The 17,880-nt window shown below is 38.5% G+C and overlaps 1 protein-coding gene across 2 annotated transcripts in view; it reads right to left on the reverse strand.

Moving 5' to 3' along the window:
* Window positions 1-3,034: 3,034 nt before the first annotated feature.
* LOC132133788 (microtubule-associated protein 1A-like) overlaps window positions 3,035-17,880 on the reverse strand; it is a 30,466-nt gene continuing 15,620 nt past the window's right edge. For both annotated transcript variants that reach the window (XM_059546758.1, XM_059546759.1), the window contains 5 exons: window positions 16,202-16,284; window positions 15,888-16,025; window positions 4,918-15,274; window positions 4,202-4,431; window positions 3,035-3,941 (listed from right to left, as the gene is read on the reverse strand). In XM_059546758.1, the coding sequence (XP_059402741.1) occupies window positions 3,786-3,941; window positions 4,202-4,431; window positions 4,918-15,274; window positions 15,888-16,025; window positions 16,202-16,284 (10,964 nt within the window). In that variant the 3' untranslated portion in view covers window positions 3,035-3,785. The remainder of the gene's footprint in view (window positions 3,942-4,201; window positions 4,432-4,917; window positions 15,275-15,887; window positions 16,026-16,201; window positions 16,285-17,880) is intronic.

Consider the following 17,880-nt stretch of genomic DNA (forward strand, 5'->3'; position numbering starts at 1 on the left):
ATGAAGAGGTCCACACAGAAAGAGTTTTCCAAATTTGGATGTTTTTTATTGATGATCACCAGGATGGTTCCCTTTACAGTAAATCAGCAGAAATCTACTTTTGCATTGAACTTTTAAAGACAGAATGTTGAATATTGCACTAAAGAAGAGAACTAAGATTCATTCAGCGCCAAAGAACGAGGAAATATCACAGCATCTTTTCAACAACATCTTAGGGCAAACAGAAGCCAAGCCCAATAATATATGCATATTTCAGTACCATAAAGACAATTAGCTTCAAATATATCTTCTTAAAATAGTTTAAATTCTGATTATTAAACAATTACATTCAGTAGTATAACTAATAAGGTCACATGCAAAGATGGATACGTATACATGACATGGCTAAATGAAGCCATCACATCATGATGCATTTGATGTAAGAATGAAATTGAACTAATAGAGATTCATAGAGGTACTTTAAGCAGTCTTTTTTATCTTTAGGAAAGTAGAATTACAATGACCATATAACTTTCTTTAAAGAAAGCATTTCACATAAATGACCACGTCAGCTATTTTGATTTATGTACAGGTTACGCCATTTGTTTTGATTTCTATTTTGGCTTTTTTTTTATTGTAAAGGGGGAAACCTCAATGCTATAGTGTATTCCATTTTCAGTGTGGTAGTTGTGAAACAGCCTTCTGCTAACCAAAGTTTCTAAATCTTATTTTCAAGAGAGTTATGTATTTGTACTAAAATCAGCAACAGCTGAACATGTAATATTTTGTCATGAGTCACTCACGATCTTAGCCAGGTCTTTCGCTGACCCATTTTCTGAGGTTTACTGTTCCATGTGCATATTTTGCTAGTTCTTTGTTTTGTTCAAGCAGCATCCAGCGAAGCAACATTTACATTCAAAAATATTATTTAAAAGTTAGTGCATTCATCTTTATCACAAAACTAATTTTGTGTAAAGAAATCACAGCTATTTAATAAGACCATATAGTACTTGTTACTAAGGCCAGGTATTTGAGACAGAGAAAAAAAAAACACGTTCTCAAATATGAAAATATATCCAACCCATAAGATGTAGGCTACAGTACAGATTCAGCCCGTTTTAGTGTAACAATCCTTCCAGCAAAAAAATAAAAGAATTTGGTCTCAGTGTGGGTTTGCGTACATCGTTGGAATTGGGCATGATTTTGCAAATGATTCTGTATCTAACTAATAAACTAGTATAATCTTCAACGTCATCTATTGTTTTTTTTTTTTTTTTGTTTGAGACCGTAGTGATTAATTCTTAGGCTTTGACCACCACTGCTAACCTGTGAGTTCTCAGTTAGTAAAAGTACACATAGACCCTGTCACTGACCATTTCAAAGACAACTTCTCTGAGAGAACTTAAATCTATATTTAAATAACTCAAAATTAAGTCTACTGCAATGCATAATACTGACTTTTACATTTTAAAAAAATCAGGACAGACTAAAAACAAACCACTCACTGTGAATATACTGGATTAGGGTTAGGGATGCAGTGCAGGGTTCTTTTAAGGACAAAACAATTGTGCATTTACCAGTGAGGCCTTGATGTTTTGCTATTAAAGATACTGTTCACAATGTAACTGAAGATGTAGAGCCACTGTTAAATCAAGACTATTTCAGTTCCAAAGGCATTCTAAAGCCAATGACAGATTGCTAATGTTTTTTTTGCCTCCAGTGCAAACAGAAACACCAATTGTTAGCTTGTTTGTAATTGATATAACTTCAGGTTAGGTTGAATTCATATTTTTACTATTTGTAAAGATATAAGCCATAAAAATGCCAATTAATGTTTAGTGATACTGGCAACAAAAGTCAAAAATGTATTTTAAACTCTTCTTGTTCTAGTACTTTAAGTGCATTTGTTCTCAACTGACCTCCATAGAATTAAATTTAGATAATAACTAGTTAAAAGTTGTTATTGATCACTTCGTCAGACCAAAAAACAAATGTTGACCAGTCATTTTAATCGTATTTTTTTTTATATATATTAAAATTGTACTTATTTACATGATGCCTACCAACCAAACTGACTTCATTTTAGAAAAGTGCAATTGTACTTCTAAAGTGTTATCATTATAAATGCCTGCTTTTTTTATAATACTCAATTAAAACTTTATTAGCATAAATCTAAAGTAAGGCTGTAAAGAATTTCAAATTTTCGCTAATCCAAAATAAATCTGTTAGTACACATATTTTTGTATGTGATGACTTAACATTTTCTTTGTCAAACAACACGCAAAAGGCACGAGGGTAACCCTCACTGTCTGCTCTCACAGCAACCATGAAACAACTATTCAATTTGATTGATTAGTCTCTACTGCTACCTTTTGATATATAATGTAATTTCCACAAGTTTCCTTTCAAACAAGTTAAACCTAAAGTGCTTGTGGGTCAGAGAATCTCAGGTTGGGGAAAAAAATCAGGTCAAGTATATCAGCAATGCACAATCAAAACATTCAGTATGTCACAAGTCTGAAACCTCTACTCCAAAATATATAACAGATCATTTGAAGCATTATTGGAATTGTTGGTCTTTAAAGTGGCCACATTTATATTTTCACTGAAACAACAGAACATCATGTAATTGGCAATAAAATAAAATCTCCATTTCACTCTAACAGTGGTCTACTCAATTTATGGGCAGATTGTGTTTAAGCTGCTCGTTATCAATCTGCTTTGGAAAAGAGATCTGGACCCCAACAGATCACTAAATTAATACACCTACAATGTTAAGTCCAAGAGGGCCTCATGCTTTAGTACAGTAATTGCAATACTGAGAAAACACAAAACTATTCTTCCTGTAACCTTTTGCATTTTATAACCTTGAATGCACATGATCATGATATGATAAAATTAGAGCCTACTCAACCAAAATCAAAAACTAAAGTCATATCAGTGGATTAGTCATTTGTCGAGATGTCATCTACTTTGTTTTACTCTTAAAAGCATGTACATATAAATGTAGAGTCTTCCCTACTATCACATTATTGAGATAAAACTGCAGGAGAATGATCCATCTTTTGTCACCTAAGGGACACAAATCTTGGATTATGTTCGATTTTGGAAATCGGCATATGAAAGAATTGAGATTTGGCACAAATCTGCATTGGATTAGCAATTTAGAGTACAGTTATTTCTTTCTTCACTCTTTCTGCTGGTATGTGATCTCATGGAGAGACTGCATCTAGCCTCACTGTAACCGTAGCTCACAAGACAGCTACTCTGAACTTTTTTTTAGTTTAGAGGTTGTTTCTTCAAGGCCTTGTGACCTTATGTTTAGAGTATGTTCTGCTGGACAACTGTGTCTATATGTGGTACATGTGTTAAAATGGATGCAGAACATGAATCAGATAATGAATTAACCAATTCACAGAGGGCTTTTTTCTGCTTTGAATTTAAATCACAGGCAGGATAAAATCCTGGTCTCTGGTAAGTTGTTAAAGAATATAAGAGAAAACTCAATTTGCAATGCAACTTTAGCTTACTTGAAAATTACATTTATTATTTCATAACAGCTAGCTAGTGAACATTCAGTTTTCTGCCAAAGCCTTGCAGATGCAATCAAAAATTTACAATAGATTCAGGACCAAAGCTTATAATAAAGTCTTTTGACAGCACTAGGATTTTGTTGCATTTTTGTGGATTAGAATACAAACTATAAATGGCAGCGGATGGAAGGTTGTGGTTTAAGCGACTCATCTAAACCTAAAAGATTAGAAATGAATGAGGAACGAATGAAAAGCGCTAAATAGAAAACCAATTCAAAATTCTATTTTGCAGGCTGGAAAAGATTCATCCTGCATGACCACTGTGCTGCTGCTGGCCAAGACCATTATATTCAGGTCCTGCTGTTTCTCATGGGTCTGCTGATACCAGTCCCGAGTTACCTCTGTGTCATGTGTTGGGATTAAAGTGACCTAAATGGGAAGAAGATGGTCAGATGAAATGCAGAGTTCTGCTTGCAAATAAAACCTTAGGATAGGGGTTTCAATCCTTACATTAAACATGGACTGAATTAATATATTGAGTGCACTTCAACTTTTTTTTTTTGCATATTAACTAGTAGCCCCTTGTGTCCCTAGACCCCAGTTTGAAACCCCCCCTGTTCTATGGGATAACGACAACAAACATACAAACTCATCCATATATTTAATTTTACTGTAAAGTCAAATCATACCTGGAGATTAGTGCCCCATTGTGCTTTCCCTTCCAGGAGTGCATCTAGAACGGCACGGCTGGGTTCACCACTGCCTGGGTCATTTCCACTGATGACATAGTATGCTGCTCGCACTCGCTTGAAGAACTCTTGATCAACATTTTTAGCACTGCAGTGGTTGGGAATGTAAGCTAGATCGACATAGATGGGTGATCCAGGTGGAGTCCCAGCACTGGATTTCAGGTTGGAGCCTTAAAGTATATACCATTGGTTATTTGCATGTGTGGTTTAGTGAAGAACCAATGCTGTACAATTGAGATATTTGTCTGGCTTATACTGATAATTCTACCATGTTATGATTGATTGCCAATAAACAGACAACATTAAAAAATATGTACTAGTTTGTCTAAATAAATTAAAAAGAAAGCACTAAAAACAAAAAATCTGTTATTTCAAATGGTAAAAGTAAATTTAGATATCACAATATTATAATGTTCAGTAAGAAAAAGGATGTTCATTTTACTTTTAACAGCAAAAACTACTTTTAACAGTATTAAATTGTGTGTTTGAAGAATTAATTTAAGTTAGTGTTACATTACACTGAAGATAATTTAAATGTAAGTAATGGCAATTAGCATGTGCAATTAAATATCCAATATTGGCTGATAAATTATTAAAATCTGTTATATCACTCAAAAACCTGGTACTAATATGTCATGCATCCCTGATGTTTGTACCTGCATTACTCTTAACGCCATTGACCAATCCTCTTCCTGGGTTGTGGATGTCTCCCCTGGATCCCTGTGTCTCAGACATTTTGGACAAACGAAAAGTCTTCTCCGAATCTTTTCTTTTAAGATCATGAGGTGAGGAGTCTTTAGATGTCTGCTTCACAGGTGTAGTAGATCTCCTGCTTTTTGCATCTCCCTTACGTGCAGGCGATGCAGACTTCCCTAGTGTCTTCCTCAAGCCTCTATTTGTTTTAAGGTCCTTCTTCATTGGTCGTTCTGTGTGGGTCTGGCCATTGAGAAGGGCCTCTGGGTCCACCATGCACATATCAGGGTGTGGAGGGGGAGGAAGAGGGTCTTTCATTGGGATGGGAGGGGGATCTTGATTCCTCGGGGAGGAAGAATGATGACTTCCTCCGTTGCCGCCAGCTGCAGACATTTTGTCCACAGGTAGATGTTCTGCGTCTTCATCCGAATCAAGGTTTCCTTCTGCTGTAATTGAAGGACATTCCTCAGTCCCTGGAGGAACATCCGAGTCCGACTGAGATGGGAGTGACTCGCTCAAAGATGTAGGAGGAGTTTCCTCCCCTGCCAGCATAATGCCGTGCCCAGTAACTGTACCACTCGGAATGCTGTGTGATCCCTCCTTACCAACTTCATGGTGACTATGGGGATGATGATGCTGCTGTTTGTGAGATCTCCTTTTGACAGAATGCTGCTCACGCTCATCACCATCGTCATCCTTTGAATGATCGCTTCTAGCATCTTCCTCTCCATCCTCACTTGATAGTTCCTGTGGGCTTGGATTTATAAAGGATGGAGAGATGTCTCCTTTGTGGTGTTTAAAGAGTGAAGCTGAAGGTGAGGACTTGGCCTCTATACCGAGATCAGAGGGTCGAGTTAATCCCTCATCTGATGTCTTGGAGACCTCAGGGTAACAAGCTTGTGCTCCGGATAGTGGAGTGGGTGAACGTTCTATTGAATCATACTTCTCTTCCTCCTCTTCACCCCCCTTTTCCTGCTTTATACCCTCATAAACATCTTCCCTATAGCCAGTTGGAGCCTTTAGACATACAAAATCATCTTGCTGTATTGTAGGTGCAAGGGCACTATGCTGGCTAGACTCAACTCTATCTGTTTTTTTGCTGTCTTTTTCCATCACTTTTTCTTCTGTTTGCTCTTTCTTCTCTTCCATTTTTTCTTTACATTCCTTTTCTACAATTTTATCAATTTGTTCTACCTCTTTCTTTGTTTTTGACTGCTCGGTTTTCCTTCCACTGTCGCTCTGCTGCTCTGACTTCTTGCCATTATCTAGGCTCTCTCCCATCTTTTCTGAACTCACTTCGACCATCTTTTCAGATTGTATCTGTTCTTCCTCAGTTGTTTTATGTTTTACTCCCTCTTTCTCATCTTTCTCACACTTCACTTCATATTCCATCTTGCTCAGTTTTGCTTCTTTCATTTCAATCCTTTCCTGTACTTTTTCAGCCAAGTCTTTAATTTCCTTAGACTTCTCTGCCTCTTCTTGCTTCATACTTTGTTCACTTTCTGTGTTAGTACTGAGAGTCCCACATGTTGTGACTGGCACCTTCTGAGAACTTGCCATTTCTCTTGGTCCAACTATGGTTTGCAGATCAAATGAATCTAATATTGTTATTGAGGGTTTTACATCAGCATGTTGCTCTGGTAAAGATGCTGTGCTTAATTGTTCTATAGCTGAAGTTCTTTCACATTCAATTCTGCATGGTAAGGTTCCTTCCTCAAAAATGCTTTTGTTTTCCTCAGGCTCATCATCAGAGGATTTTTCCTGGGACTGTTTGTCTGCAGAGTCGGCCTTCTCCAAAGGTGCAAGGTCAAACTTGAGGGATGTTGCAGATGCCACCACAATTGGATGAGTTGCATGCTCAGAAGTTGCTGATTCTGGTGATTTTGAGGAATGTGGCTCTGCTACATGTTTAGGATGAGAGACATGATCCCTGTCAGATTTAATGCTTGACAAATCCTCCTCTGACTTTTCCTCTGCTGATGATGTTTGATCTTGAAGAAATGATTTGGATTCCTCCAAGGGACTGAGAGGAGAAAACCTGGCAAGACTAGATATTGATTCAGCTGTTGTTGTAGCAGGTGTAATTCGCTCTGAGACTTCCATGTATTCGTCTTTTTTTAAACATGGTAAATCCATAATGGGTGACTCTTCCTCTTTTAACGATGAGTACTCATATGATATACTATCTCCATCTGATCTTAGTTGGACACTAGGAATATTAATCAGTGTTTCTAGGCCTTCTCCAAGGTGTTGACCCATTGAATATGAGGCAGACGTTGAGGAAGAGTAACTAAAGGATGAAGATGATGAGTAAGTTGCATCAGACATTGCTGCTTGAGCAACAGCTAGGGATTCAGTCTCTTCAGGCTTTTTATCAGATGTCTTCTGTGGTCCATGTTTGTCATCGCTGGGTTTGGGTATGACATATTGGACTGAACTAGTATCTTGTTTCTTGGACTGTTCATCCTCCTTGCTGATTACATCCTTGTGGTCTCCAGGTACTGATAAAGGCTCTGTTGTGGGGGAAGTTTTTGTGGATGAATCACCAGTTGTTTCTGTCTGTAGATCTTCTGTACTTGCTCCAGATGCTAAGGGACCAGTAGTATCTTCTTGTTTTGTTTTGAGTGGTTTAGATGCAGACATGGTATCAAATGTTACTTTGGACTCTTTCTCAGACATCTCTCTGGCACCCTTTTCAATATCCAAGTCACTTGCATCTTCCTCTTCCTCATCCTCATAGTCATCCTCCTCTTCAGCAAATATTTTTTGGCTTCTGACCAAGCATTCCTCAGTCTCCGCACTCACAATCAATGACTTGCTTGAAAGAGAATCAGTTTTGCCAGTGCACTCAAGTGCAAGAACATTGTCATCGACTTTCATGGACTGCCCTGAAGAATCAGGAGTGGCAGCGCTGGAATCTTCAGGTGATAACCTGGCAGCAAGCATGACCTTTTCGGGTGGTGAGTATCGACCAGAAAAAAACAGGTCACTTTGGCTTTCAGCTGAATCCAGCTTGTTTTTATCTTTGTTACTATCACTTGAGATTGGACTCTCCAAGAGAACTTTGTTCTCATCGGAAGCAGATGTTGATGAAGTTGTTAGACCATGAATATTTTTATCCTGGGATGATGTAATAATCCCTTGTGGAGGGGAAGCTTCAGTCACATGGGTTTTGGTCGTGTCCAGGTCCTCTGAATGAGGCATTGCCAATGCTTCTTCTGTTTTATGGTCTTTCTCTTGTGTATCAGGTTTTAAAAGGCTGGAAGCAGATGTACATGGCTCTTTATCTGACAATTTAACATGACTTTCATCATCTTTTATTTGAATAGGAGAATTTGTGTCCTCTTTCTCCTTCTCCTTCTCTTCTCTCTCCAATTTCTCTGATTTGTATTGCAAATCACCAGAGGCAAACGGGCTTGAACCTGATGCCAAAGTGGCTTTTCTGTCATATGTAAAACTATTGTCAACAAGAAGACCTGGTCTCTCCTCTCTAACCAATTCTTCTTCTTGGTATCGTTCCTTATTGTCTTGCTCTGAGTAGGCACTGTGGCTGCTCTGAATACTTGAAGTCTGGTAATCAACCTTGCTGAAAGACACTGGCTCTTCATCACTTTGTTCTTCTTCTGAACAAGCAGCTCCAAGCAAAGTGGACTGACTTGTTTTTCTATTGTAATCTAAATCTCTATCCAGACTAGGGTACTGGTCCTCTTCCTCACTTCCTCTCTCAGTGTCTTTTGAAATGGGCTTTTCATACGGCTCATATTTAGAGGCTTCATAGCTTTCTTTTTCCACTTCATAAGTCATCTTGTCATCAGATTTCATTCTCTCGCTATCAGTCTTTTCAGGACATTTCTCATCTGCACTTCCAGTCTTTTGAAAATCGGAATGTAACTCTAACCCTGGAGAGGCAACCTCCCGTTCTCCTTCCCTTTCCCTCTCAGCCTCCTTCTCATGTTTTGCAGCTTCCTTTGAAGAGAGCAATGTTTCATGTTGGTCAACCTCACTTGCCTGACTGTCAGAGCTGGGCAGTGGAATACTTGTTGGTTTGCTCTCAGTTAGAGTCTCTGAGACCGCTTTAGTACTTGTATCTATAGTAGAGGGTGTAAGTGATGTATCCACCTTACACTCCTTTATTTCAGGTGATTTTCCACTGGAATCTCTAGTCAACTCTTTTTCTTCTAAATGGGGCACAATTTCCTCTTTTTTCATGCTCGTCTCTGGTGGTTGTACAGAACTGCTTGCCATTGGTTCTTCAGACTTCCAAGGTTCCACTGATAATGGTCTTGAACCAGCCCCTCCCATACAAACAGCATCTCCTTCATCCTCCTCAGTGCTTTCATCTTCATCTGAAAATTTGATTGGAAATGTAGTTTCAAAGGTTGACTTGGTGTCTTTTGTTTTGTCCATTGTTGAGGAGGCTTCTTCAATGAATTTTTCTTTATAATCTAAATTTAATTTGAATCCAATGTCTGACGATGGGCAAGTATCTGTTTCATGTAATATGTCTTGTTTGATACCTCCTTTAGGTTCATCTTTCAATTCCACTTTTTCTTTAAAACTCAGATCTGAGGTCTCAAACATTTGTTCTGAAGATTCTACCAAAGATTTCTGTTTGCCTCCCAAGTCCATTTTGGTGTCAACTGACACCAGTTTTGATGCATTTTCTATCATTAATTTCTCCTCAGGCTCTTTGCTCACTTTCAAATCAGTTGTTTTTTCTTCTGCAATGGGAGGATCTCTTTTCTTCAGTGTGTCTAAAGTATCGTGTTCTGATTTTGAATCCATAGTTTTTGATTCTGTTGGAATCTGTTCTGACCTTTCTTCCACAGATACTGCCTTAGGTTCTTGTTTTGTGTCAGATGGCACATCTGTTGCCATACTTGGTTGAGGTACTTTAGATACAATCTCTTCAGTGTGTTTTTCTTCATACAGTTGGTCACTTTTAGCACTCTCAGATACAGATTGATCTGTAGATATCTGAAGTTGAGTATCCTCCACACACTTATCTTTAGCTTCATACATTTTTGGGGAAATGTCTTCAAACTCAGCTGGTTGTTCAGATTTGACAAATATGCCTTTGCTTATTTCATCCTCTTTAGCTTGCATATCATCTTTTTCTGGTGATATTGTCTGGGGTTCGCTCTTCACTTCAGAATCAAATGCAGATTTAGAGATAGTAAGCTTATCTGTTTTTTCATAAGTCTGACATTCTATAGACTCTTCATCTGGTTTGCTAGTTTGATTCACTAACTCTTCATTTTTCTGATCCTGATCATCTTTAGAGGACAAATCTGATTTCTCAGATTCAGACAGCAAAGCTTGACCTTGGCTCAATTCTGGTGGTTCATCTTTAGGTTCCTGGTCGAATATTGGTGAGGAATCCATTTTGTCTGAAATAGATATTTGTGTTTTGGGTATAGTCTCCTCTACAGTTTCCTTATCTTGGCTAGTTTCATCTGTGTATTGTGAAATTACAGAATGTGTTATTTGAAGCTCTTCTTTGTATGATACATCTGCTTTTTCTAAATGTTGTTTGGTTTGAGTTTCTACCAATAGCTTCTCCTTCAAGTCTTCATCTTGTTTACTAGTAATTTCAGTCTCACCTGGAGTTGCTTCTAATATATGAGATTTCATATCTTGCGCTGACATCCCTTTAGTCTCTTGATCATCTTTAGCAGACATATCCTTCTCCATAATGGACAATTCTACATGTATCTCTGTAGACTGAACATCTGGTTTTGAGAGGGAAATTTGCTCTTGCATCACAGATTTTACTTTCTCTACATTTGTATCTCGAGAGTCTTCATGTTCTTTGGCAGCTGAAATTATTTTCTCATATGTCAGTCCAGCCTCACTTTTACTTTCTAACTTTGCTTCATCTTTAAAGATAACATCTGTTTTTTTACTTAACTGTTGTATTTGAGATTTGAGGCCATCTGTGTCTTCCTTAAATGGGCTTATACAGACGGATGAATCAGTTACCTCGAAAACCTCCTTTTTATGTGTTATATCAGTTGATTCAGACTTCTGCTCAGAGGTCATTTCCGGTTTAGTTGTCATATCGGTCTCTACAGTGTCTTGTGTCTCCATATATTTTTTGGCTAATTCATGAGCTGTTGATGTTTCTGCTTTGATGTCTGGGCTTTCTTTGGACTGACAAGATATATCAGTCAGATCTTTCTCTTTGGATTCCTTGTCTAATTTCGATGATATTTTGGCTTTCTCTGACTGAATTTCTACTTCTTGTTTCTCCTGTTTTTCTATCTCTGAACATTCCAGAACTGCTGGAAAACTCTTATATTGAAACTCTTCTTGATTTGCATTTTTCTTATCAAAATCATCTTTAGATGGCAATGCTGCTTTTTCTGGTTCTGATATTACATCACCTTTATTTGTAACCTCTGCATACTTTAATAATAGGTCTTTTTCCTTATGCTTCCCATCAGCATCATCTCTTTCACCATCCTTTTCTTTCTCTTTCTCTTTTTTCTCTTTGTCTGTGGATGATTTTAAATCACAAGTTTCTTCAATGTCATGATCATCAGATAACTTGCTATCTTTATCCTCAAGAATTACTCCCTTGCTGCTCTCTTCAAATGTGCCCTTCTCAACACTTGGATCAGGCAATACCTTTGTATCACTTATTTCTTTTAATGGTAGAACTGATAGACTTTCTTTTTTAGCTGACAAGTCATCAACAAGTGGAGATGGTACAGAGGTTGCTTCCTGGATTCTCTTCTTTTCATTCTCCTCTTCTTGAGGTATTTCTTTCTCATCTAAAATACCAGGTTTTTGTTTTGCACTCTCCTTTTCAGATTTAATTTCAGTGGGGCTAAGTGGCACTACTGGTTCTTGATGAGTCTCTTTAATGAGAACTTTATCCTTCTCTTCCACAGGTGACATTCTTAGGGGAGAGTGAGATGCACTAGGTGGTCCAGAATGTGTAGGAGAAGCCATTTTTACAGTGCTGTCATCAGGGCTAATGCATCGGTCTTCCACATCTGGAAAAACACTTGCTTCAGTAACAGGAAGCTTAGAAACACTGTGCGATACGGAGGAAAGTATTGTTTGTGCTTCAAAAGATGAGTCTTCCCTAGAAGGTAATACTGGTATTTTCTCCATCTCAGGTGGTGAGAATTTTTCAACAGATGAAGTTTCAGGAACTAAGGGCACGGGACTTTTGGGTTTGTCAATTTCTTTATCGTTGTGTTCAAGTTTATCAAGTGAGGCATATGCTTCTTGTAACTTTCCAAGTGAAATGTCAACATTTGGTGTTTTATCCTCATATTCATCCTCCTCTTCATCACCGTATTGGGCGGCCAGCTCAATTCCCTCGGTTTTGCCTTCCAAGGGAAGTGGCGGAGATTCCTTAGAGGGAGATAATTTGAAACACTTGTCTTCCTCCAAGGAGGAAGTTGGTGAGCTGGTTCCAGCTGAATGTAGGTAGTCTTTTTCTTGGGTGGCCTCAGTTTGGGTAACCGGTTGAACTGTGTCCAAGACTAGGGAACTTTTTCCAGTGTCTTCGGTCTGAGGTGCTGTGACGGATGCCACTGACTGATCTTCAGCAATGGAAGTGGGTAAAGAAGACAGTTTGTCATACTCCGTTATAGACGTTGCTGAAGAAACATGTTCCTCTTCAGCTAATGGCGCTGCGAGTATACTGGTGTAGATCGAAATAGGAGGCTCCTGTGCACCAATCAATACTTTGCCTGTTGCATTGCCCATTGCAGCGGCTTGCATTTCTCTCATTCCATGGATGGCATCAAAGGAGACTGGTTGGTCTGGGACCGAGACATCATAGCTACCAACTTCATATTGAAGGTGTGGTATCCTGTCTTCTGCTTCTTCATGGATCTCCTCATCTGAGATGGTCTGTTCAGTCTCAGAGTAACCTGGGATGGTTTCATCCTGAATATATGACAAGTTTTCTGCTGCAGCAGCACCTTGGGCTGTAGAGGTAATGCCAGCTGTAACACCTCCGACATTTGAGAAATATGCATCCTCTTCTTTCTTGACTTTCTCAACAGAGATATATTTTATTTCTTCATCTGCAATGGCATCCAAATCCTCTGCCTCCTCTAGTTCAGCTTTTTCAATCACATCCTCTTCTTCAAACTGCTCCTGTTCAACTTCGGTCTTTCTTTCCTCCACTTGTTTTTGCTTCTCCATTTCCTCAACTTCATGTTTTCTGTCCACTCCCTCTAAGTCTTTGGTTTCTTTTATTACCCCTTCATCCTCTTCATCTCCTATTCCCATATCTTCCTCTTCCTCCTCTGTCTTCTTTCTAACAGGCTGTGTCTCAACCTCCTCCTCATCTTCGTCTTCAATTGCAGCACCCTCATCCTCAAATTTCTCTAGTTCTGATGTTTGGGGCTCATCCTGTTGTTCTTTCACTTCTGCTGATGGCACTTTTTGGATTTCTGCTGATGGCACTGCTTCTTTCTCTGTAGCTTTTTGTTCCAGGATATCGGTTTCTGTAACACGATCTTGTTCTTGCTCCTCTGCTACATCATCATCTCTTTCAGCTGGTAATCCAGAGACAGTAAGGGCACTTTTAGGGGCTTCAGAATGATCTGGCATTTTAGTGGGTCTCATTTCATCAAAGTCTTTTGTTAAATCTTCTGGAGTAGATGGAGCAGATATTACTTTTTCTGTCCCATTCTCTGGTTTCTCCGGTTCAATCTTCTCAGCCACTGGTTCTGCCACAATCTCTGCACTCTCTAACTTGGCAGTTGTAGGTTTGCTCTTTATTGTTTTGGGTTTCCCTTGGGTTTTGGCCTTGTAGAGGGTCTTCCTCACCTCTGGTGTAAAAGGTTTTAGGTCAGGTTTAGTTATTTTTCTCAGTTCAGGTTTTAAAGTGTCCTTAGTTTTAACCTTTTTCTCAACTTTTTTCAAAGCATCATCTTTTTTAATTTCACGTTTTTCTTTCTTAACTTCCCTCTTTTCTTTGTCTTTCTTTTCATCCATTTTGGACACCCTTTCCTTGGGGTGTTTTTTCAGTGATTTCTCCTTCAATATTTTTTTCTTTTCTGTCACTTCTGTTTTTGGTTTCAATGGCTTGGTGTGCTTCTTTGCTTCTTTTTTCTCAATTTTGTTCTCGTTGACAGATTCACTCTTCATTTCGACAACGGATACATCCTCATGCTCGTCAGTTTCTTTCTTAAAAGGCTTAGCTGGTGCTTGAGTCTTGGGAGATGATTTGAGACTTTCTTTGCTGTCAGTTCTTTGCTTTAGCTTTGTTTGTTTTACTGCTGAAGGTGAAATGCCAGAATTAATGTCTTTTTGGGTGGCTACCGGATACCGCAAGAAATCAAGGTGCTTCAACTTTTCAAGCCCTTCAAGGATTTTGTTCTGCGGTGCATTTCCAGGGAACAAAACTCGGATTATTTTTTCTGTAGGGTTGGCAGGGAGCCATACAACGAGAGCAGTAATAGATGTCAAATATGGGACAGATATTTCTCCCTCTTTTCCATTGGCAAGCACTATCCCTGTCTTGGCCTTGCTGTTACCTGCCCACTTCTGCATGAGGAACTGCATTTCCTTACTGTCCTTCACGGGGTTCAGGACAAACATGTCTAACCTGCCCACACCCATCTTATGAAAAAGAGTGATGGGCTCGATGGTATTACTAACCACTCGAAAAAGAGGCTCAGGCTTTATTCCTAGCTTGTTGAGGTATTGCAATGTAAGAGAGGCTTCCTCAATGCTTCGCTTAACTTTCAAATTCGATTCTGATGTGCGAAGCTTCTCAGGTACATTGAAGAACACAACTCCAAGCTCGGGCGATATCAGGTTCTTCATCCAGTCACTGTAGGAGGTTGAGCCTTGAGACTGTTCTTCCTCCTGTTCTGCAACCTTCCTTTGAAGGAGTCCATTGATTCCAGGAAGATTATCAGCACCAATATGGGTAAGAAGGATAGAATCAATACGATCTAAATGTCTGACAAGCTTCCAGAAGCATGACCTTCTGTCAGAGCCACCATCAATGAGAATGTTAAAGCCATTGACGGCAAAAAGTGCAGAATCCCCCCGTCCACCAGGAAAGATGTAGCAGCAAGGCTTTGACAGCTTTAGGAATCCTCCAGAGGTTGGAGGCTCAAGAAGGTCAAATGGGGATGGTACATCCACAGTCTCAGATATGTATTCGGTAAACTCAGTGACCCCCTCCATCTTAGGGAGAACGGGCTCTGGATTCAGCCTATAGTTCAGCAACTCCCTAATGCGTTGTTGCCCCAGAGAGCTCCAGCCTGCCTCACCACGGCAAGACACAGTCAGTGATGCCCACTGTCCAGAGCTGGCTTTCACCAGCAAATTACTGACCTATGTGAGGAAGCAGTCCAAAATTAGTCTATATATATATATATATATATATATATATATATATATATACAGTTGCAATCAAAATTACTCAACCCCTCAGAGACTGAAGTACTTTACAAATACAAGCTTTTCTGAAGATCCAGGATAAAATCAAAATTGCATCTATAACAGTTCACTGGCATATTAAAAGCGATATTATCAATATATAATGTAATATTTTTGAGTTATAAAATTTTAATAACAGAGCTATTTCATAATTATTCAACAGTGCTGTTTTTAAGTGACTTATTTGCATGGTGGGGACTAAAATGGTCTCAAAACACAAATAAGTCTTTAGAAACTCTATAAAAAAAAACACAATTAGCTTGAGCTGTTACACACACACAGTTGAGTAGCAAAATGTCAAAGTCTAATACTTTACTGATGCCTTTGTTGAATTGTTTTCATAAAATGTTGTTCTCCGCAGCAAAATGTCTTGCAGGTCAAGGGGGTTGAATAATTTTGATTGCAACTGTGCATACATACACACACACACACACACACACACACACACAAACACACACATATATATATACATATACAATCTGAATACAGTTATATTATCTAAACTTACCCCAGGATCAGCAAACACATGTGAGAAGGTTTGATAACTGAACACTCCAGTCTGGAGAACGAGGTCACCTTGGTCAGAACTCTGCCCACTCAGGACTAGTAGCTTGTGCACAGCTGGGTCAGATACAAGATAATGGATCTAGGACATAATAAGAGACAAAAAAGGCATTTAAAACACATTAGTCTATTAGAGTCAGTCTGTTTGCAACAAGGTTATACTTCAACAAGGTTATTCAGTCTAACATCAAACCTATTATTAATCTTTATTAGAAACATACAGCATCTTGACCAAAGACTTTTTTTTAAATGACTTACCTCAGAGATAACGGTATCTTCTGATGGGTTCACCAACACAACTGTTTCAAGAACATCACTTTTGTGGTGCAGAGTCCTTTGACCTGAAAGAAATAAAGAAATGTTTTTACTTGCTGATATTAAGTTACAATTATCTATTGTGACTACACTCCCTGAGCTTATTCACGATTTTTAAATCATCAAAAACAGATGCAGCGTGAAGATACACACTAGTTGAAGATCATCATGTAATAAAAGAAAAGACAGAAATGTGCGTTTGAGGCTTAAGCATTAGAAAGACTGTAAACATAGTAATCTGCTACAAATCCCTTAAGAGAAATGACTGTGCTTTCTATTGGCTTATCAAAACTTTGAATTAATACATTTACAATAAATAGAATAATAGATTAAGATTATTCCCTAGTTAACTGAATTTAGTATATAACTTAAAAAATACAATAAGAATCTAAATATGCTGCTATAAAGAAGCTTGGAACGACATGAAAGAATTTGAATTAATGAATCTTTTTTGATTCTGTTCATGTACTGTCTGAACTGATTCACCTGAATAAATAATTTCAAGATGAACCGATTCTCTAAAATGAATCACACTTCAGGATGAACCAATTTACTACAATGAACCAGAACTTCCAGCATTACATGAGTGAAAGCATGTTCAGTACAATTTGACATTCAAAATACAATATGAGTGTTGGTAATATCTTCACTAGAAAATGTTTGATACTTAACCAGAAAAGTTTAGCTACTTAATTAGTTGTTCCCCAAAACTTTATGCCAGTATTCGGAAAAAAAGGAAACACACTCACCTAAATGATTTGGGAAAACTTATTCTGGAATAGCGCTAAATGCTAAACCGTAACTCAATGAAATGCATAGCCAGAGCTTAATCCTTTAAAGCATGTTCCTTAACAACACTGCATTGATTTCTTCATTTAAAAGTCAATTATAGCAGCCGTATGACTGATTAATGTTTGACTGCCCCTGCAGCAGGAGTAACACTGAAAGGCATAGCTGTCACTCACATCAATATTCATTCATTAAGAAACGGACTCCCAAGATGTAATGAACAGAATGTTAGTGCAATGCCTTAGTGCAATGTATTTCAAGGACAGTCCTGCAGGAATCCTGTTAATGAGACATCATGGATGTTTGGATTACAGTAATAAGTAAGGGGTTTAGAGTATTAAGTATACATTACGATAAGAGGATATCCAGGCTAATAAGGAAAAAAAATCACATAACACAAATGTAACATAAGTCTTTATATCATCTCAAAAGTCCAATCCAAACACATTTATCCTGTGTTTTCAGTTGTATAAAGAGTGTTATAAGGGCAGAGTGTATTGAGGAATTAGTGGGATAATCAAAGAGCTGCTGAACACCGCACGACTGGGGTTTGGACCAAGCTGGCCTAAGCCCAGCCTTGCTTCTATGAGCCAGATGGTATGAGAAGGAAGTACAGAAGTGAAAGTACAACATATGTGAAGACTGGTTAGACAGATTTTACCAGGACGCACTGAATGCAAATAATACAGGCTGCCACGGAAACTGGTAGCTCCGAACCTGCTGCCCAAATGGCCTTAAAAACCACTAAACCCCTTTGCCATTTTAAATTAACAGACAGTTTTGCAGAGCACTGGGTTCAGCCAGCTTCCAGTTTCCACTACTCCCTTTGAAAA

The sequence above is a fragment of the Carassius carassius genome, chromosome 50 (assembly GCF_963082965.1).
Source record: "Carassius carassius chromosome 50, fCarCar2.1, whole genome shotgun sequence".
Classification (NCBI taxonomy): Eukaryota; Metazoa; Chordata; class Actinopteri; order Cypriniformes; family Cyprinidae; genus Carassius; species Carassius carassius.